The 19,811-nt window shown below is 35.4% G+C and overlaps 1 protein-coding gene across 3 annotated transcripts in view; it reads right to left on the reverse strand.

The window, feature by feature from the left end:
• Nucleotides 1-19,811, reverse strand: part of LOC131068319 (phosphatidylinositol-3-phosphatase myotubularin-1) — a 282,751-nt gene that overhangs the window by 76,738 nt on the left and 186,202 nt on the right. For all 3 annotated transcript variants that reach the window (XM_058003489.2, XM_058003488.2, XM_058003490.2), the window contains exons 15-17: nucleotides 17,780-18,001; nucleotides 17,458-17,517; nucleotides 17,243-17,307 (exon numbers count right to left, since the gene is read on the reverse strand). In XM_058003489.2, the coding sequence (XP_057859472.2) occupies nucleotides 17,243-17,307; nucleotides 17,458-17,517; nucleotides 17,780-18,001 (347 nt within the window). The remainder of the gene's footprint in view (nucleotides 1-17,242; nucleotides 17,308-17,457; nucleotides 17,518-17,779; nucleotides 18,002-19,811) is intronic.

Here is a 19,811-nt window from a genome sequence, read left to right on the forward strand (position 1 = left end):
CTTAGGAAGAACTCAGGTTCTCTCCAACAGCAAAAGCAAATAACAATTCCAAGTCTAAATTCTCAAATGAGCCCTCAACCTCTTTTTATAACTTTTCTAGAGGGAAACAACGAATTTTAAACTATAATTTAATTTTCCCTCACAAAGACCACAAGAATTAATATTATTTTTTATGTGCAAAGCCCCCCAAGCCTAGGCATCCAACTCAAAGTACATCTTAACACCTTTTTAATGAGCTATTACATTAAGTTGTCCCTTTATTATTTTTCAGCATTAGAAAACTTAAGTGAATAATTAACAACTCCATAACGAACCAAGTTGCGGAGAGCATTGAGATAACATAGAAAACAAATTTTGATCATACCAACATGGTACTGAAGACTTGAGACGATGATCAAAGGAAACTGGATGACCTACTAAAAGTAGCCTGCTCATCCAAGAAGTTTGGAAACCGGTTCTGAAAGCATCACAAGGCTCACTAATGCCAACTAAGATTACTGCCAACAACATCTCTACAAGACTGATCCTGTGTTTTCCAAGTACTTTGAAGATCCCCCTTGTCTACCAAATAGCCTTTGAAAGAACTGAAAACTAAGCTAAGTGTTTACAAATAACTTTTGCTAAAAATGGGGACATTACATTTTCTAGGAGTTCAGAGAGTGTTGTCGCACAATTCCAAGGAACACACCTCATATCTAATTTCCCACTTCAAAACTACAAAGAAAGGTACTGTGCTTCTATTATTAGAAATTTGGGCAAGTGAAGAATGATTGCAAGAAGAGAGTATAATTTATCCCAAAAGAATTAGTCTGAAGCTAATCTAGCAAATATTGTTGATGAAGACCATGCCAATTATGCATTGATTGATTTTTCAAATTGTGTTAAAAGCAGTTGTAAGTTCTTTTATTCAAGTGCATCTAGACATGTCACATGTCAAAAGGACTGGCGAAGTTTATTGCTGATGATAGTCGCAAGGATTTTGTTTCTCATGGTGGCAACAAGTCACATATAGTTGAAGGGATAGTTGACTTCAAAATTGCACACAACGATGGCATTGAACTTTCAATAGAAAATGTTAGGTATCTTCCAAGTTAAAACAAGAATCTACTCTCTATCATCCAAACTGCAAAAATTGTAACACTCTAGTTCAACTTATTGAGAAAGAGAGTCTTGTTTGTGATGTAAATTAGGATAAAGTAATTGAGTCTTGTTTGGGAAAGAGACTCTTGTTTGTGGTGTACAAACTTATTGATCCTATCTTACATCCTACACAAGAGACACTATAGTCTAGTAATAAATCCAAGGTGGTCAAGATAGAAGCTAGTATTGAAGCACCGTTTACAAACATACCTTCCAATTCATGGGGTTTTCCAATGTGTCAACTTTTGGGTGGTTATTCTCCACCTTGTATTAACAACATAAAATTGAAGGTGTCTCCATTTCCATTGATATTTAGCCCATACAAAGCTCATCATGATGGTTTCACCAAATCCAACACACCACCTTGGAGGAAAGGTAAACCAACTATAATGTCCCCTCATGTTATTCTCAATAAATCAGGGAACAATTAATTCTATTAATCAGTTGCTAGAGACTTATTTCCTTATGGGAGCTTAAGGAATCACTTGCAAGATATTTCTTTCCTTCAAATCTCAGACATTATCGCAAATAATGATTAATGATGCCATCTATGAGTGTACATACTGTATAATTGATAAGATATGCCACTACTATACAAAGATAATACTGAAATTGGATTGTAGATTAATTCTCTATCCGATATGAATTAAAAGATTATGTACAGTTATGATATTTCAATCTGCAATAAGATATATGTACAGAGGAGTGTTCTGCTTTTCCTAGTATATAGTTAGGGATTATGTAGTGGACCCCTTCTACTGTCAATAGCAGGGCTGATATCAAGTGCTGCGTATGACATCAATCCTTCAATTCATGCAATCAATTTCCCTTTTTTATTGGTAATAATACTTGCTGTTAGTGATACGTCGATATATATTTAAGTAATGCTTAATACGCTTATATCACTGATGCTGATATGTTACTACCTCTGATCTGGTGAATTATACTTGTAACGATGAGTAATGGGACTGACTCAGATATGACTACGTATGCATACAACCTGATGTGTCCAAGACAATGATCCATAAAGTGTCCTCCTCTCAAATGATTGACTTCAATCCTTATATATATATCCCATTATCGAATGGTTGCTCTCCAATAGACATGCTGCATGCCTATTCATCAATCCCTTCTTTGTAAATCGTATCCCTTCATTATGATGACTAATCGCTCCATTTAGTTATCTGTTTGGCTTACATGCTAATCGCACCTTCTCATTGTATCTGTTGATTGACTAGTCAATCACTGTGACTTAATTAGCGAATGAAATGTTTAGCATTCATTTGCTTTAACCGACATTGTTTTACAACCTCCCTGACTCTTGCGTGGCCTATTTTCTTCTCTTTTGCTGTCCCCTCTATATTTGGCCGGTCATCTCATAACCACTGATTAGTCTCTTTACTAATCATTGTCTTCATACATTATCGATTAGTCATATTTATAGATTAAGGATGCTTGATTGCATTTGTCGATACCCTTGTTATTGTTCTTCATCGATCTCTTAATGCTTTAATGCTTATGCATCAATTGTATAGCTATACTTCGATTTCTAAGCTTGAGCTGCCGCGATCTTATTTCCCAATCCATCTTATTATAATTCCCGATATTCTTTGGTGTTGTGGTGTTCATGTTCCGATAATTCATTGCCATTTTATTTCATCGTTGTCGGGTTTCTTTGTAAGACGTCATTGATATATGTCGTCTTGCCATCTCCAAAGAATCGACCCGCACCTATGTTACATGTCATCTTGTTCCAAGTGTGAACTATATTATTTTGATTATCGAATATGATTTTCGACCAACACAAAACCTTTAAATAATATCATAACTCATAATTCGTAGCAATCAAGGTTCTGATCTCTCTATGAATAGCTGGAGTAGATAAGCATGGAATTTTGATCACCTTAGCGTGCCCAATATGGTCATTAATCATGACTATTGACTATATGATTAGTGCTCCTGAATGATGGATCATGCTAAGCATCACACTTGACTTGTCTGTAATGATGGTTGTCCCATATTCATTCAAAGGTTTTGTCTCTTTTAGAGACTTCACAAAATTGCGGTGCTGGGTTGTCATGGTATAAAGAGTGGTGACATTACATCAACTGATAACTTTGTGGTAGAGTATGTTCATTATGTTATTCTTGCACATTTTTATCATATGCCTGTTATGATGAAGGTTTCTTGTGAATATAACTCTTCCCATTTCTCACATCTCAAGTGCCATGTTGTAATTTAATGACTAAACCTCGAGATCCTTCCAGTTTAGTCATTAAGCGAGGGCATTAGAATATTAGTTTAATATTATAATAAAATGTATGTATACACCTGACTATAATAAATAGTTGTAGTTAGTTGTAACTACTTTATATTTTTAGCATATGATCAATAATATAATGGAATGTTGTCAACTTGAGAAAGTATGTCAATTTCTCTCAGTCTCATTATTTGGTTTTTACAAGCAAACTCTAGGAGAAATCTTTGTAAAAGTGAGGCAAATAACCCTACGAAACCTGGGGACGCATCCCCAACTTGGAAACCTTCGTCCCAGTCTCAAGGACATTTCGAGGACTTGGGGACGGCCATGGGACGTTCCCCCCCCCGTCCCCAAATTGCTAGAATTTGGAGGGGATATCCCCAAAACAGGGGGACGTTTGCCCTAGCTGTGGGGGACGTCCATACGTCCCCCACAGCTAGGGCTAGTTAAAAATATTTAAAAAATAAAAAATATCATAGTTTCAATTTTTATTTTTTTGAATTTTCTAACATGGCCCCCTTAAATCTCCAATTATAAAAACATTAAAAGGCAACGATTTTAAATTAATAAATTATTAATTTATTAATATTATGATATAAGTTAATGTTAATATAATAAATTAATAATATGAATATCAAATTATTAATATAATAATAATAAATATAAGCTTATGTTAAATTATTAATTCAAATTGTTATTATTAAATATTAAATATTAACGTTTTTAAATTTTAATATCTATGTTTCATATCAAACATATAAAATTAATAAATAATAAAATATTAATTCATAAGTTATACCATACAATGACTCCGAATCCGAATCAAACACGTACCGTACCTGGATTTGGGGGAAAACTTGGAGGTACCGGTAACTTAGCCAAAATCAATTAAAGATTGGTAACAAAACTTGAGAAGAAATAAGAGAACTGTAGCTCTTGCCCATACAAGGCCAAAGCCTTCTCAAATGAGGCAAATCCATTTAGTAAACAAGGACTACCCAAGAAAATATGAGAAAACTATAAGAATCCCATCATAGAAGTGAGCACAAAAGATATGAGCAAACAACATTATAGGACTAAAAATGATGAAAACAAGGAAAAATTGATAACTAAAAAAGTTGGTTGTTGCATAGTATTAGTAACTAAGGAGGGAGTTACTGTAATGTCCCTACTATTTAGAGAACATTAACCTGCAAAACAGATTGTTAGAACATACAAACATATATATAGATATATATATAAGTAGTCTAAATTGCAATCTAACTTCAATGCTTAATTAACATAGTCATAATTTTCATCTAATAAAAAAAGGATACCATGCCATACGTAAGTATGTCCTTAGGCAGCCGTGAGGCACGCCTTCTTAGGACCCCTTGGTCCCAAGCCCTCCAAGAAATCGACGATGAATTCGAATCCTGTCTTGGATGAAACCTCTTACACCCAAGCCCTCCAAGGAAGACCCGTGTCTATTCCTTGCTTTGGGTGCTGCCTTCATCATCCAAGTCCTCAGAGGGGATCGGTCTGACCTTTGAGTCCTATCTTGGGTATAACCTCTTATACCCAAGCCAGCCAAGGAAGACCCTTGCCTTTTCCTTGGCTTGGGTGATGCCTCCATCATCCAAGTCCTCAAAGGGAACTAACCAGATCCTTCTCTTCTTGGTTGAGTTTTAGTCAACCAAGCCATACCTTTGCATAACAGTTTCAGTTCATAAACTATCCTTTGTGTTAACATGAATTCTTAATGTATTTTTTCATTGATATATATATGTCAATATGAATTTTCCTACATTTTACATATGCATTACATTTCTTAAAATACCTTTGTATTCATAGTCCTTTTTAATATGCAAACTTATGTATACAATAATTAACAAATTATATCTTTTATCTATTTTTACTGACTAGTGAACATTATACATTAATATATATATAAATATTCGCTAGACTACCATTAACATTACCTATTAACGAACCTTACCTATTTTCCATTACTCATTAACTAATATTAATGAACCTTTATGATTAATATCACCTATTCATATTAGTAACAATGACATCTTATACATTATACTTATATTGTTAATATATCGGGGAACTCTGTTCTTACCTTACTACCGCAGTCTGCTCTCCTTACCTCTCCTCGGCAGTCTACTCTCCTTACCTCTCCTCCGCAGTTTGCTGCCCACCTGTTCTCCCTGCCTTGACGTTCTTGCTGCCTCATTTATAACCCGTGAGGGGTTGTGCCCCTTCACGGGCCCCTTCCGCATGAAGGGGTGTGGGGGTGCGGGGGTCATCGCAGCCTAAGCTGCGGTTACCCACGCACCACTTCGTGCGGAGGTAACCCAGCCCATTTCGGGGTTAATTGTACTATGTTTACTATATAATATATTAAATATTTTATTTTGTTTCCTTTTTAATATATTAAACATTAATTACATTTCAATTTAAATATAAAATACTATATATCATTTATTTTTAATATATTCAATATTAATTACATTTCATTTTAAATATATAAAATACTATATATTATTTCCTTTTAAATAAAATCAATATTACATAACATTCATTTAAATACATTCAATATTACATATCAAAATATCTTTCCGTTTAAATATATTTAAATAACATTTCCTTTATTAAAACAAATTAAATATATTTCCTTTATTTTTCATAGATGACTTAGATTATTATTTTAATTTATTCAATTACAATATCCTTATCCTCGCAAGTGATTTTACATCTCATGATACCGTAGGGGTTATCACAATCCCTCCGTCTCAATTTTGCTTGTCCTCAAGCATCTTTAGATCTTCCTCCCTTTCCCAAGTGGCATCCTCATCTGGGAGATTCCTCCATTTTATCAGGTGTTCGGTAATGATCCAGTTCCTGAGTTCTCTTTTCAGTGTATCTAGAATGATCTCTGGGTACAATGTGAGTTTCCCTTCGTCATCTAGAGGGGGTAGTTTGCTACAAGGAACCAAGTGTTGTCCGAGGACTTTCTTAAGTTGGGAAACATGGAACACATTATGTATTTTACTGCTCTTGGGAAGTTCAATCTCATAAGCTACTTTTCCAATTCTCCGAATTACCTTGTAGGGTCCATAGAATCGGGGTTTCAATTTTTCAGTCCCATTCGTTTTGAGGGATGATTGCTTATAGGGTTGCAATCTTAGAAACACCAGATCTCCGGCCTCAAATGACCATTCTATACGCTTCTTGTCGGCATAGATCTTTTGTTCGTTTTGAGCTTGATGTAAATTCTCCTTCAAGGTCTTCATGATATCTCTACTCTGCTGCACAAAGTCTTGTGCTTTTGGTACTTTGCTCTCTTGGGTTATTAGTTCCCCAAAGCCTGTGGCTTCATAGCCGTACAAGGCTTGGAAAGGACTCATCCCTATTGACATGTGGTGTGTCGTGTTGTAGCAATGTTCTCCTAAGTGTAGCCACTTAACCCAAGCAGTCTGTTGCCCTGTAACGTAATTCCTTAGGTAGCCTTCTATCCATTTGTTTACTATTTCAGTCTGCCCATCGGTTTGAGGATGGTAACTGGTACTAGGGGTCAAGTATGTTCCTGCCATTCTGAAGAGTTCCTGCCCAAATTGGCTAATAAACTTGCTATCTCTGTCACTGACAATATTTAGTGACAATATTTAGAGGGAGTCCATGGAGTTTGAAAATTTCCCTGAAGAATAGATCTACTATTTGATAGGCTTTGGATTCCGTGGAGACTGCAAAAAAATGGGCATACTTCGTGAGTCTGTCCACCACTACAAAAATGCTATCCTTCCCTTGTGTCCTTGGCAACCCAGTTATGAAATCCATAGAAATACTCTCCCATTTTTTATTAGGAATAGGTAGTGGCTGAAGTAACCCAGCGGGGTGGGTGAGTTCAGTTTTATTGCGCTGACATGTTAGGAATTCTTGTACATATTTTTGGATATCTCTTTTCTGGTCTTTCCATGCATATCGTTCCCTAATGTGTTTATAAGTTTTGTAGTACCCCAGGTGTCCTACTAAGGGGTTATCATGAAATTCATTGAGAATTTTGCCTTTGAATCTGGTCTGAGGACTCAAGTATATCCTTCCTTTATACAAGATGAGATTTCCTTTAAATTTAAAATCTTCGTTTGGAAGATTTCCCGCCAAGATTTCCTTTGTTTGTGGATCTTGGTTATATTCATTAAGGATTTCTTCCTTCCAGTCTTTTGAGATACTGGTGATGACATTAAGATGAACCCATCGGGATAGTGCATCTACTGCCCCGTTATTCACCCCTTTCACATATTCTATATCAAAGTCGTAGGCTTGTATTTTGCTCACCCATTTTTGTTGCCTATCATTAAGGTCCTTTTGACTCGGGAAGAAGCATAGACTGTTATGATCAGTTTTCACACCAAACCTCCCACAGACAAGGTATTGGCGAAATTTGGCCAAGGCATGCATTATGGCCAGCATTTCTTTGTCATAGATAGAATAGAGTCTTTCTGCTACGGTAAGTTTGCGACTCTCAAAAGCTATGGGGTGTTTCTTTTGCATGAGTACGGCACCAATTCCCTCCCCTGATGCATCACATTGTAGTTCAAACGGTATAGAGAAGTCGAGGATGGCTAATACTAGACAAGTGCTCATGGTTATTTTGAGTTGTTCAAAGGCCTATTGGGCCTGGTCATTCCATGCAAAAGCCCCTTTCTTTGTTAGATCGGTAAGGGGTGCTGTAATTTTGGAGAACCCTTTTACAAAGCGTCTATAGTAGCTGCATAGTCCCACAAATCCCCTTAACTGGGTTAAGGTTCTAGGGGTGAGCCATTCCTTGATGGCTTTGATCTTCTCTTCATCTACACTTACTCCCGCTTCGCTAATTTTGTGTCCCAGGTAAATGATTTCTCTCATCCCAAATTCACACTTGGAGGCTTTAGCATATAATGATTTAGACTCCAAAATGTTTAATACCTCTTTGATGTGCAGGAGGTGTTCTTCCCATGTCTTGCTGTAAATGAGTATGTCATCAAAGAATATTAGAAGAAATTTCCTCAACTGTTGCCTAAATGTATGATTCATACATGACTGAAAGGTAGCTGGGGCGTTAGTGAGACCAAACGGCATGACCAAAAACTCGAAATGTCCATAGTGACATCTGAATGCTGTTTTGGGAATATCCTCTTCCCTCATTCTAATCTGATGATATCCTGAACTTAGATCGATTTTAGAGAAGTATTTTGCTCCATGGAGTTCATCCATTAGTTCATCAATTCTTGGGATAGGGTATCTGTTTTTTATAGTCTTTTTATTCAAGGCCCGGTAATCTATGCACATTCTCATAGTTCTATCTTTCTTCTAAACCAATACTACTGATGAAGCAAAAGGGCTGCTGCTTGGTTGGATGTGCCCCATTTCTAGTAATTCCTTTATGGTTTTTTCAATCTCCTCTTTGAATTTGTGAGGGTGGCAGTAAGGAGTGGTAATGACAAGTTTTGCTCCTTCCTCTAATTCAATGGAATGCTCAAATCCCCTTTTTGGGGGTAACCCCTGGGGAATGTCCTCGAAGACCTTTTTGTGTCTTCTAAGGATAGGTTGTATATCCCTTTGAATAACTTGGCCTTCAGTTGGAGATTTATCCAAGATCATACATTGGGCAACCCAATCTCCTTGATTGTGTCTAAGGATTTTCTCCATTTTGTTGCATGATACTATCTTCGGAGAGCCGTCGGGAATTCCCTTCAATGTTATCTCTCTCCCTTCATGTTGGAAGCATATCTCCCAATTTGGACTATCCATGGTGAATCGTCCTAATGAATTTATCCATGGCATTCCCAAAATGATATCATTCTCTAGCTTGACCACAAAAAAGTTCCTTGTAATGGTATGTCCTCCCACGGTGACTTCCAATTGGGGTATAATTTGAGTGCACCTGTCCAAGACTCCGTTGCCCATGATCACTTCAAATCCTCCAAATTCTTGGGTTTTTAATCGTCTCTTTGCTGCTAAATGTTTGCTAATGAAGTCGTGGGAACCTCCGGTGTCCACTAATGTGATTACTTTCTGCCCCTTGATAGTCCCCTTGAGTTTGAAACATCTATTCTCACTTCCTTGAGTGATTACTGCCAAGGTACTTGGTACATTATTTTCAAATCTGGTTCTTTTATAAGGTCTTTCCGCATCCTGTATTTCTTCTGTGTTATTCAACTGTCCTCTTTTACATTCATGGCCTCTCACCCATGGGGCCTTGCATTTGAAGCATAACCCTTTCTCCATGAGCTCGTCTCTTTCCTTGAATTGGTGATTAAAGCTCCGAGGTTTTTTGCACAACTGGCAAGGCTTTTCCCGGCGATCTCTCTGGGGTCCCTCATTCCTGTGTGGAGTTTTGGTTGAGGTATTCTTGGGGGTATTAAATTCGACCATCCTAGTTTTCTTAATGGCTTCTCCTAAGTTTTGTGGTTCTAGGGGTTTAACAAAATTCTTAATGGGGTCCTTTAGCCCTTCTAAGAACATGTAGGTAAGCCTTTTTTGGGATAGGTCGGGGACCATTACTGACAAGTTCTGGAATCGATCTATATAATCTTCAATGGTTCCTACTTGCTTAAGGTGTGTTAGCTCATGGAAGTACCATTCTGAATCTTTCTGGTCGAACTGGCTAATGAGCCTTTGGGTAAACTCATTGTAGGTGGAGACGTTTTTGGTTCCTAAGGTAATGAGACCGTTATGCCACCAATTATGGGCATTGCCGGTTAAATGTAGTATGGCAAATTTTATAGCATCTTCTTCGGTAATTGGGTTGTATGAAAGGTAGGTGTCTAATTTTTGTACCCAAGCTTGGGCCACATCCTTCCCTGTCCCATCAAAACAGGGTAGGGACATATTGTTAATTTTAGCTTTGAGGTCGTTACCCATCGGTTTCTTCCTTCTACTCTCATTAGTCTTGGACTCACAGAAATCCCTGAAGGACACCACCCTCTGGACTTCTGGGCCCAACCTAGCATAAATTTGGGTGATTTCTTCCACCCCAAGTATGGCCGGTTCCTCCTCCTCCCTCACATGTTCTTCCCTAGGAAGAAATTCGGGAATTGTTTGCCTAGAACTCTGAGGTGACCGTTCGTTGTCAGCGTGATTAGAGTGTGTCTCTCTTCTAGGGTTTGACATATCTCTATTGTTGTTGTTGGTACTTTGGAGGATTAACTGGCTCATTCTTTCGAATTTCTCATTGGTTTGCTCCATGAAAGTTCGGAACTGTTTGGCTAGTTGATCAGCCATTGCTTTTGCTCCTTTCTTCCTCTGATATGTGATCATAAACAAAGAACCTTTCCCACAGGATAGCAGGATTACGCTCTGATACCACTATAATGTCCCTACTATTTAGAGATCATTAACTAGCAAAACAGATTGTTAGAACATACAAACATATATATAGATATATATAAGTAATCTAAATTGCAATCTAACTTCAATGCTTAATTAGCATAGTCATAATTTTCATCTAATAAAAACGGATACAATGCCATACGTAAGTATGTCCTTAAGCGGTCGTGAGGCCCGCCTTCTTGGGACCCTTTGGTCCCAAGCCCTCCAAGAAATCGAAGATGAATTCGAATCCTGTCTTGGATGTAACCTCTTACACCCAAACCCTCCAAGGAAGACCCTTGTCTATTCCTTGCCTTGGGTGATGCCTTCATCATCCAAGTCCTCAGAGGGGATCGGTCCGAGCTTTGAGTCCTGTCTTGGGTATAACCTCTTATACCCAAGCCAGCCAAGGAAGACCCTTGCCTTTTCCTTGGCTTGGGTGATGCCTTCATCATCCAAGTCCTCAAAGGGAACTAACCAGATCCTTCTCTTCTTGGTTGAGTTTTAGTCAACCAAGCCATACCTTTGCATAACAGCTTCAGTTCATAAACTATCCTTTGTGTTAACATGAATTCTTAATGTATTTTTTCATTGATATATATATGTCAATATGAATTTTCCTACCTTTTACATATGCATTACATTTCTTAAAATACCTTTGTATTCATGGTCCTTTTTAATATGCAAACTTATGTATACAATAATTAACAAATTATATCTTTTATCTATTTTTACTGACTAGTGAACATTATACATTAATATATATATAAATATTCGCTAGACTACCATTAACATTACCTATTAACGAACCTTACCTATTTTCCATTACTCATTAACTAATATTAATGAACCTTTATGATTAATATCACCTATTCATATTCGTAACAATGACATCCTATACATTATACTTATATTGTTAATATATGGGGGAACTCTGTTCTTACCTTACTACCGTAGCCTACTCTGTTCACTGCCCACCTGTTCTCCCTGCCTTGACGTTCTTGCTGCCTCCTTTATAACCCGTGAGGGGTTGTGCTCCTTCACGGACCCCTTCCGCATGAAGGGGTGTGGGGGTAATCGCAGCCTAAGCTGCGGCTACCCACGCACCACTTCGTGCGGAGGTAACCTAGCCCATTTCGGGGTTACTTTTACTATGTTTAATATATAATATATTAAATATTTTATTTTGTTTCCTTTTTAATATATTAAATATTAATTACATTTCAGTTTAAATATAAAATACTATATATCATTTCCTTTTAATATATTAAATATTAATTACATTTCATTTTAAATATATAAAATACTATATATTATTTCCTTTTAAATATAATCAATATTACATAACATTCATTTAAATACATTCCATATTACATATCAAAATATCTTTCCGTTTAAATATATTTAAATAACATTTCCTTTATTAAAACAAATTAAATATATTTCCTTTATTTTTCATAGATGACTTAGATTATTATTTTAATTTATTCATTTACAATATCCTTATCCTTGCAAGTGATTTTACATCTCGTGATACCGTAGGGGTTATCACAGATTGGTAACAAAACTTGAGAAGAAATAAGAGAAATGCAGCTCTTGCCCATACAACGCCAAAGCCTTCTCAAATGAGGCAAATCCATTTAGTAAACAAGGACTACCCATGAAAATATGAGAAAACTATAAGAGTTGCATCATAGAAGTGAGCACAAAAGATATGAGCAAACAACATTATAGGACTAAAAATGATGAAAACAAGGAAAAATTAATAACTAAAAATGTTGGTTGTTGCATAGTATTAGTAACTAAGGAGGAAGTTACCCAGCCTCAAGGACCCTCAGTTTCCACCATTCAAAAAATTGAAATAGTTTATACATGAATTTTTGGTTACACAGTTGGACTGAACAATTAACCTCTTTGCAGTTGGTCCATACCAACCCTAACTACCAACCACCACAATAATCAGCTATCATGTGACTGATGATTTCATTAAACTCAACCCACCTATTTTTAACATTAATTTTCAAACATTAATAATATAACAATTCAACTCATAGATTGATTACTGGTGACCCTCTTAAGAAAAATGGGATAACTCATTTTATTATTACGGAGTTTTGCTAATAACTTCGCTTTGGATTCTAAACTTTCAGATGTGTGTCATCATGCATGCCTTGCTTTACAACTATAAACCATTTGAAATGTGCATAGGCATGAATAGATCTAATACAACCTAGGACTTGGGACAAAGTCATGTATGAATTGCTTTACATTACAACTAGCTTTGAAAGGATTTAATAAGTGGTCAGACTTAAATCTAGGGGCTGTAATGTCCCCTTCCTAAGCCAGTTCAGCATGGTGGAGTTGTTAGCCTATTCAGTTGATTCTCATGGGCTAGTGAATACGATTGGGGAATCTTGGAGGCAGTATTAGATGCGATTTCATATTCTGACAGTTGGATGAGTGTTACTATTAGTATAATATTGTAATGTTTCTATAATGGTCATCTTTGATGTTTATTTAGTATTTAGAATCTTTTGTTTATGTCTTTCGTGTTTCTATTTATGATAGTTTTCATTATGAAAAGATCATCTTGTATTCTCTATTTAAGGAGTCTTTTGTCTCCTTTGTAAGTATGAAACTCTCAATTATTAGAGCATGGTATTAGAGCGGGTCGATGGGGCATTTTAAGTTTTGACAAAAAATTTTAAAAAAATCGTGGCCTCTTGCCTAGAATTTTTTCCATAAATTTTTAATCGTTTTTTTTATTGAAAAAATAATTGAATTTATTTATGAATATACAATGTATATATAGATATTTACACGACGCTGTTCTAAAAAGAACAAACCGTTTAACTAAAGGTAAAAAGCTAAAAAGCTAACTACGTCTTCTAATAAAAGAAGCACTAAAATAAATAAATAAATATTAAATAAACTAAATGAACTAAATGACCATTAATAGAACAACTAAAAATAGCTAACTAAATATATTCTAATATTTATGAAAAAATTGTTAGAGCAATTTTTTGAGGGTTTTTGTGGGCTTTCTCAATATAAATCACGTGAGTTCTCTTTTCTAGTTTCTTTCATGGCACTCTTGGTCGTGTGGATTACAGTTGAACTTGTTTTTACAAAAATCGTAGGTGTTCTTTTTTCACGAGGTTTCTTCTAAAATCATGAGTTCCTTCTATTTCTAGGTGTCTAGTTTTGAGTTTTTCAGGGAGGACATACAAGTTTTGTACAATATTTTCCACAAAAATCGTGATTTTGTAAAAGGGTTTTTTGCTTCCGAGGATTGCTTGCAGATTTGTGGGATCGTCGTGGAAAAGGGTATTCGCAATCTGTTCTTCCGTGACAACTCAATTCTTCTTCTGCAATGAAGGGTATTATCATCCACGGCCAAGGACGCGTGAAAGTTTTTCGCAGTTTTTTTCTGTGGGTTTTCACGACATTCCCTTTGCATAATTTTTTGCACACAAAGAGGCCTTTTTCTAACCTTCGTGCAACCTCCGCATTTACGGCTCGCAAGTTTGGCATTGAAATCTCGCGATTTTCTATTTTTTCAGCTCTATTTTCTTTCATGGTGACAACTTATTGCTCGTGACAGTGATGTTTGGCATGTTTTTTTGTTACCGTGTGATGAAGTGTTTTGGAGTAAACACATTCTTGTTGGCGGCTAGGATTTTGCTCGATTTTTTCACACAAAAATCATGGGTTCTTTCTCTCCAAGAGGGTTTTCTGATTTTTTCCACAAAAAATCATGGTTGATGTTCTGGGGTTTATAATTTTTTCCTAAAAAATTATTGTTGGCTTTTATAATGTTTTCCTAAAACAAAAATTTATTGTCTATATTTTTTCGATTTTCTCGTAAAAAATCATGTATGGGTTTTTTTTCAATTTTCTACTGAAAAATCGTGTCCAAGTTTTTTCAATTTTCTCCTCAAAAATCATGTCTGGGTTTTTTCAAATTTCTCCTCAAAAGTCATTTGGATTTTTTTTATTTTCTCCTCAATAATTGTGTTTGGGTTTTTCTATTTTTTCTAAGAAAAATTATGGAAGGGTGTCAATTTTTCCACAAAAATTGTGTTCCTACAGTTTGTTCTCGGGCGTAGTGCTCATCTGCAAAACTTTTGATGATTTTTTGAAAAAATCGTGGCCGTTCTTTTGAAACAGTGGAGGATTTGACGATTTTTTCCTCAAAATCGTGGTTTTAGTTTGAGAAGTTGTTTTTTGGTGTCTCTAGCTATAGGGAGAGACAGCTTTGTTACCCAACATCGGGTTGGAAGGATTGCAGTAATCTTGGTCTTATCCAACAGTTCAACAAAACTAGGGAGGGTCTCAGTAGCACGCTCTTGTCGTAGAGCAATATGAAGCGAAGGGGGCAGCCTTCCATGCTTTTGTGACAATCTGTAGGGTAGTTAGTACGATGACCATTAAGGGAGGGTATTAAAATAATATTGCAATGTTTGTGTAATGGTCATCTTTGATGTTTAGTTTGTATTTAAAATCTTTTGTTTATGTCTTTCGTGTTTCTATTTATGAACGTTTCCGCTATGGAAAGATCATCTTGCATTCTCTATTTAAGGAGTCTTTTGTCTCCTTTGTAAATATCACACTCTCAATTATTATAACAATAACGCTCATTTCTAGAGTCTTTTCTAGTTAATTTTCCCACACTTACTATTTTTAGTAAGTCAGTCATGGGCACCGACAGAGTCAATTGGCATGCTTTCTATTTTTAGTATTGTTGGTGGGTTTAGTTTTTATGATCATCTTGACTTTTGATATAGTCTGGGGACTTTAAACTAAAAAACAATAAGTTATAAGTTAATAAAGTTAGATAAAAGATTTAATTGTATCCTTGTTTTAATGAAGGGGCTATATAGGCCAATTATTAAATTAAAGATGATTTATTTTAATGGATGGGCCTTTATTATTTAATTCTGCATTGGGAGATTAAAAAGGTAAGTGACTTTTATTAAATAAAAGCAAAAAAGTGCTTTTTCGGAAAATAGCGAAAAAACAATAATTGTTTTACAAAAAAGCATAAAATGTTTTCCTAAAAAATAGCGAAAAAGCAAAAAAAAGTACTTTTTTGAAAAAGCAACCGAAAGGCCAAAAAAATATAAAAGTAGGATCAAGGCTCTCATTTGGGGATAATGTTGAGTATTGATTTTGATAATGCTTCTGATTTGGGGATATTCCTTCTTCTCTTTGGTTTGTGAGGACGGAAACCCTTGCAGGCAACATTCTCCACTTTGTTGAGAGATACAATCTAGAGAATAATCTGGTGATTTCATTCAAAGGTCACATTTGGGCATATTGGAGTCTAGATATTCAGATTTGCAGAGCTTATTGAATATCAGATTTTAAAAGAATAATTTTGGAGAAGATTGAGGAGGGTATATTTTTATTTTGCTGGTTGTATCTTCTCCCTTGCTGGCCATGCACTCTTTTGATGGGCATCTAGGGTTTTGAGGAGGTTACATTGCTGTTTTGGAGAGTTTTGGGACCACACTTCCTTGCATACCTTCAACATAGCCTTTGGAGCAGATTGTGAAGGTTGGCATTCATTTTGGAGTGATATTGTGATGATTTTTGTGATCAATTCAACCAAAAACATTGCTGCATTTTCTGGGTATGTTGGATTTAGATATGTAGTGTATTTTTATGAATTGGGTTGTTATTTTTGAGAAAAAATATATTTCCAGATCAGAAATTAAATCTGGAATTTTCATCTGTGTTATTCTTGAATATTATTCATTTTCTGAACTAAGGAGTGTCGCATTATTATCTCTCTATCTGCATTATTATTGTCATTGATTATATTGCAAAAACAAGTCAAAAAACACACTCAAAAACAAACAAAAAACAAAAACAAAGCACAAACAGGGCTGCTTACTACAGGGTCATAGTTTCATATATTAAGGAATTAAGACCTCTCACCCACTATAGATATACATCACCCAACAAGTTGCAAAATTATTTAAAGTTATAATCTTTCATCTAAATCTTAGTAAATATCTCATGACAATAGCATACGAGAATTGGCAAAAGACTTGATCTACAAAAATTTTAATCCATTGATACTTTCTGTGCATTTGTACATATTTCCAGTACCTCAGAAACTAAACAATAGAGAGAAAATAAATATACTAAATCACAATTTTTGATTTATTGTTTGATTTTTCTAAATGCGGATTTTTCAAGATGGATAATGCATCTTTTATTCAAGTTGTTAGACTGCATACTAACTACTTCCGTAACTGTTTTACTCAATTGTTCCCATCTGTTATATCTAGCCATTAATTATTTTAGCCACATGTTTCTGGCTAATACTTAAAAGTGAAACTACATGTCAAATCTCTATTTTTAGAATTAGTTATCATACAGCTGAGATGATAACCTGATGCACAGTATTTTTTTAAATAGACAAGAAATAACACAATCCACAAATTCAATCAGTTCTAAAGTCACAAATTATGAAGCTAAGATAAAAGAAACTACCTGTTGCATAAAAAGTTTCCAAATCGACATGACATATAACAATCCACAAATTCAACTAAGAAATCCTGATCCAAGATCACCATAAACAAAATTGAGGATGAGGATCTGTGAACAATGTCTCAGTCTAATTAATAGAAGCATTTGAAAAGTATGAAATGAACAAACATTTTGACTAAGTTAATCATTGGTTAACAGTGTTGAGATAAAACACTTACAGAAGAGAATTCAAAAGCACGAGGGTATATACGAAGTAATTGTGCCACACAATCCACCCACTGGAAAACAAAGAATGTACACATTTATTAAACATTTTTCAAAGCTTAAAAATCACCAAATAATCAGTAAATTCCATAAAGCAGCATACTTCATTATATGAAGTATGCTAACTAGAATAAAATAGAGAAATTTAAGGAATTTTGGAAGTCAATAAGTTGGGAATCTATTAAAAACATTTAAAAACACCTATGAGTTTCCATGCAATGTTGTCGCCCTTCTAAATTTTAATTTGTAAACTATTATCTCAGTTTATAAGAATACCTGCAAAAAAATTGGGGAATAGTTGCTAGATATTGATGCAGGTGACTGAGGGTTGGAAGGTGTAAATGCAGTGCCTGGAGCTACACGGAGGGGAGATGCATTGCCACCAGCTGCGCCATGGTAAAAGGAATCTGTTGTATTTAGATTACCACAAATTGTTGGCATTCCTAGACGATCAGCAAATGGATGGCCAAATGCAAGCCAGTCTTTCTCAACAAGTGCCTGGAAGAAATCACGATTAGAAACGTAGAACTTATATTCTAGTGGTTTTTGTTTTCTGTTTTATATCAAGATTATCATAGAACAATAAGTAGAATTTGTAAGCAAATATTTGAAGGATGAGTTGGCAGAATAAAACAGCACAGACATAGTTAGATATAATGTATTTTCTGCACTACTTAGAATATAAACTTGTTAGGCACAAACAATGTCTCCCTGTTGTTCAGCACGCAGAAAAGAACAGTAAGAACAGCAAGTATACATATGCAAAGGTGAATGAGAGCTCAAGTGGCATAACCTTGGGGCTTTCATAGTGGAGACCAATAGGGGAGCAATTCTAGTGTTGAAAAGTGTCACAGACCGGCTCAGAAAATTAATAACAGCAAGATTGTTTCCTTTCAGCCCACTGCCAGCACCTTTCCATCACTATAATTCTATATATAAGGTATCTTGCAGATATTCTGAGTTTGGGGATTATTGCATGCTAGTTGGTGTTGGTTTTGAAGTAGTTCAAGCCATTTTTATGACCCAAAGTTTGTATCAGCCCTGTTAAACTTGTAATAGTCACTTATGACAGTTAAATATCATTATTGGCATGTTTAATATTGTTATCACATTGGTAAAATTAAAGAATTAGGGGTGGTTATTATACAGTTGAATCCTTTTTGGAACTTGTGCTACTTTGTCTCACAGTTCTGCTGGCTTGCATGACTTCAAGATGTAATTCCATTATGTCCATCTTCTTTGAGGATAGGCTGTATTTATTTTCTCATAAAGATATGACAAAATAAATAATAATTAACTTGTTGACTCCATTTTTAGTAGCACTGTATGATGCTGCAATGTAAATCAAAGCTTATTGAAACTGAGAGTGACTTGTAAGAAGGCAGCAATATCTGAAAAGAGATTTTAACATTTGACACTCTAATTTTTATTTCTGGTTTGACAGTTCCATATATAACTAGTTTTAGTGGGGAATGAAGATTCTAAAAATATTAAGTGAAGTAATTTGCAATGGTGTTTGTAAAGCCCTATAACAAGCATTACTAAAAATGTTAACAGAATTTGTTGCTGACATGAAACTCATCAAAGCATAGAATATTGATTCTGGAATTATGGGGACTTTGGATACAATGTTTTGCTTTGCATTTTTGGTGCAATTTGGATTGTGTTTTCTTACATCTGAAAGTGAATAAAATTGACTCTAAACACATCTTCTCTTACAAGTTGTGAGGACTGATCAAGAAGATGCATTCCAAACAAGGCGATCGTCTTCTGAGGAGGTGTCCCCAAATGCCACCCAGATTTTAGTCACCCCCACTCCACACACACACACACACACACACAAGGAAGCAATAAATATTGCTTTTAACACCAGTCAAAAAGATCCAACCCAAGCAAGCTAATAGTCTTTTAAAGGGATGCCCCGAAATGCCACCTAGATTGGTGAGGAAGCAATGGACCTCATCACTTTTGGTTTTAATTTTTGACAAACAACTGTACTTCCGTGTGTATAAGTGGTTCTCTTCGAACAGCAATGTATAATCCATCCAGATATCATTCTCTTGATCGTGACAATTGTCAAGTATGAAAAGCAAGAAAGTAACTGATTCTCGTGATAAGTTTTCAAATTCCTAACAACCTTTGCCAATGTATCCCATTTTCTTCACAAGTTGAAAACAATTCCTTTAGCTCTTTTTTCAAAATTAGCAAACAAATTTAATAGATAAATTGACAAGTTAGATATCAAAAGCACATACAATGTACTCATTTGATTCTATTTGTTCAACTTTGGCTTGAATTATGCTTAGTT

The sequence above is a fragment of the Cryptomeria japonica genome, chromosome 11 (assembly GCF_030272615.1).
Source record: "Cryptomeria japonica chromosome 11, Sugi_1.0, whole genome shotgun sequence".
Lineage (NCBI taxonomy): Eukaryota > Viridiplantae > Streptophyta > Pinopsida > Cupressales > Cupressaceae > Cryptomeria > Cryptomeria japonica.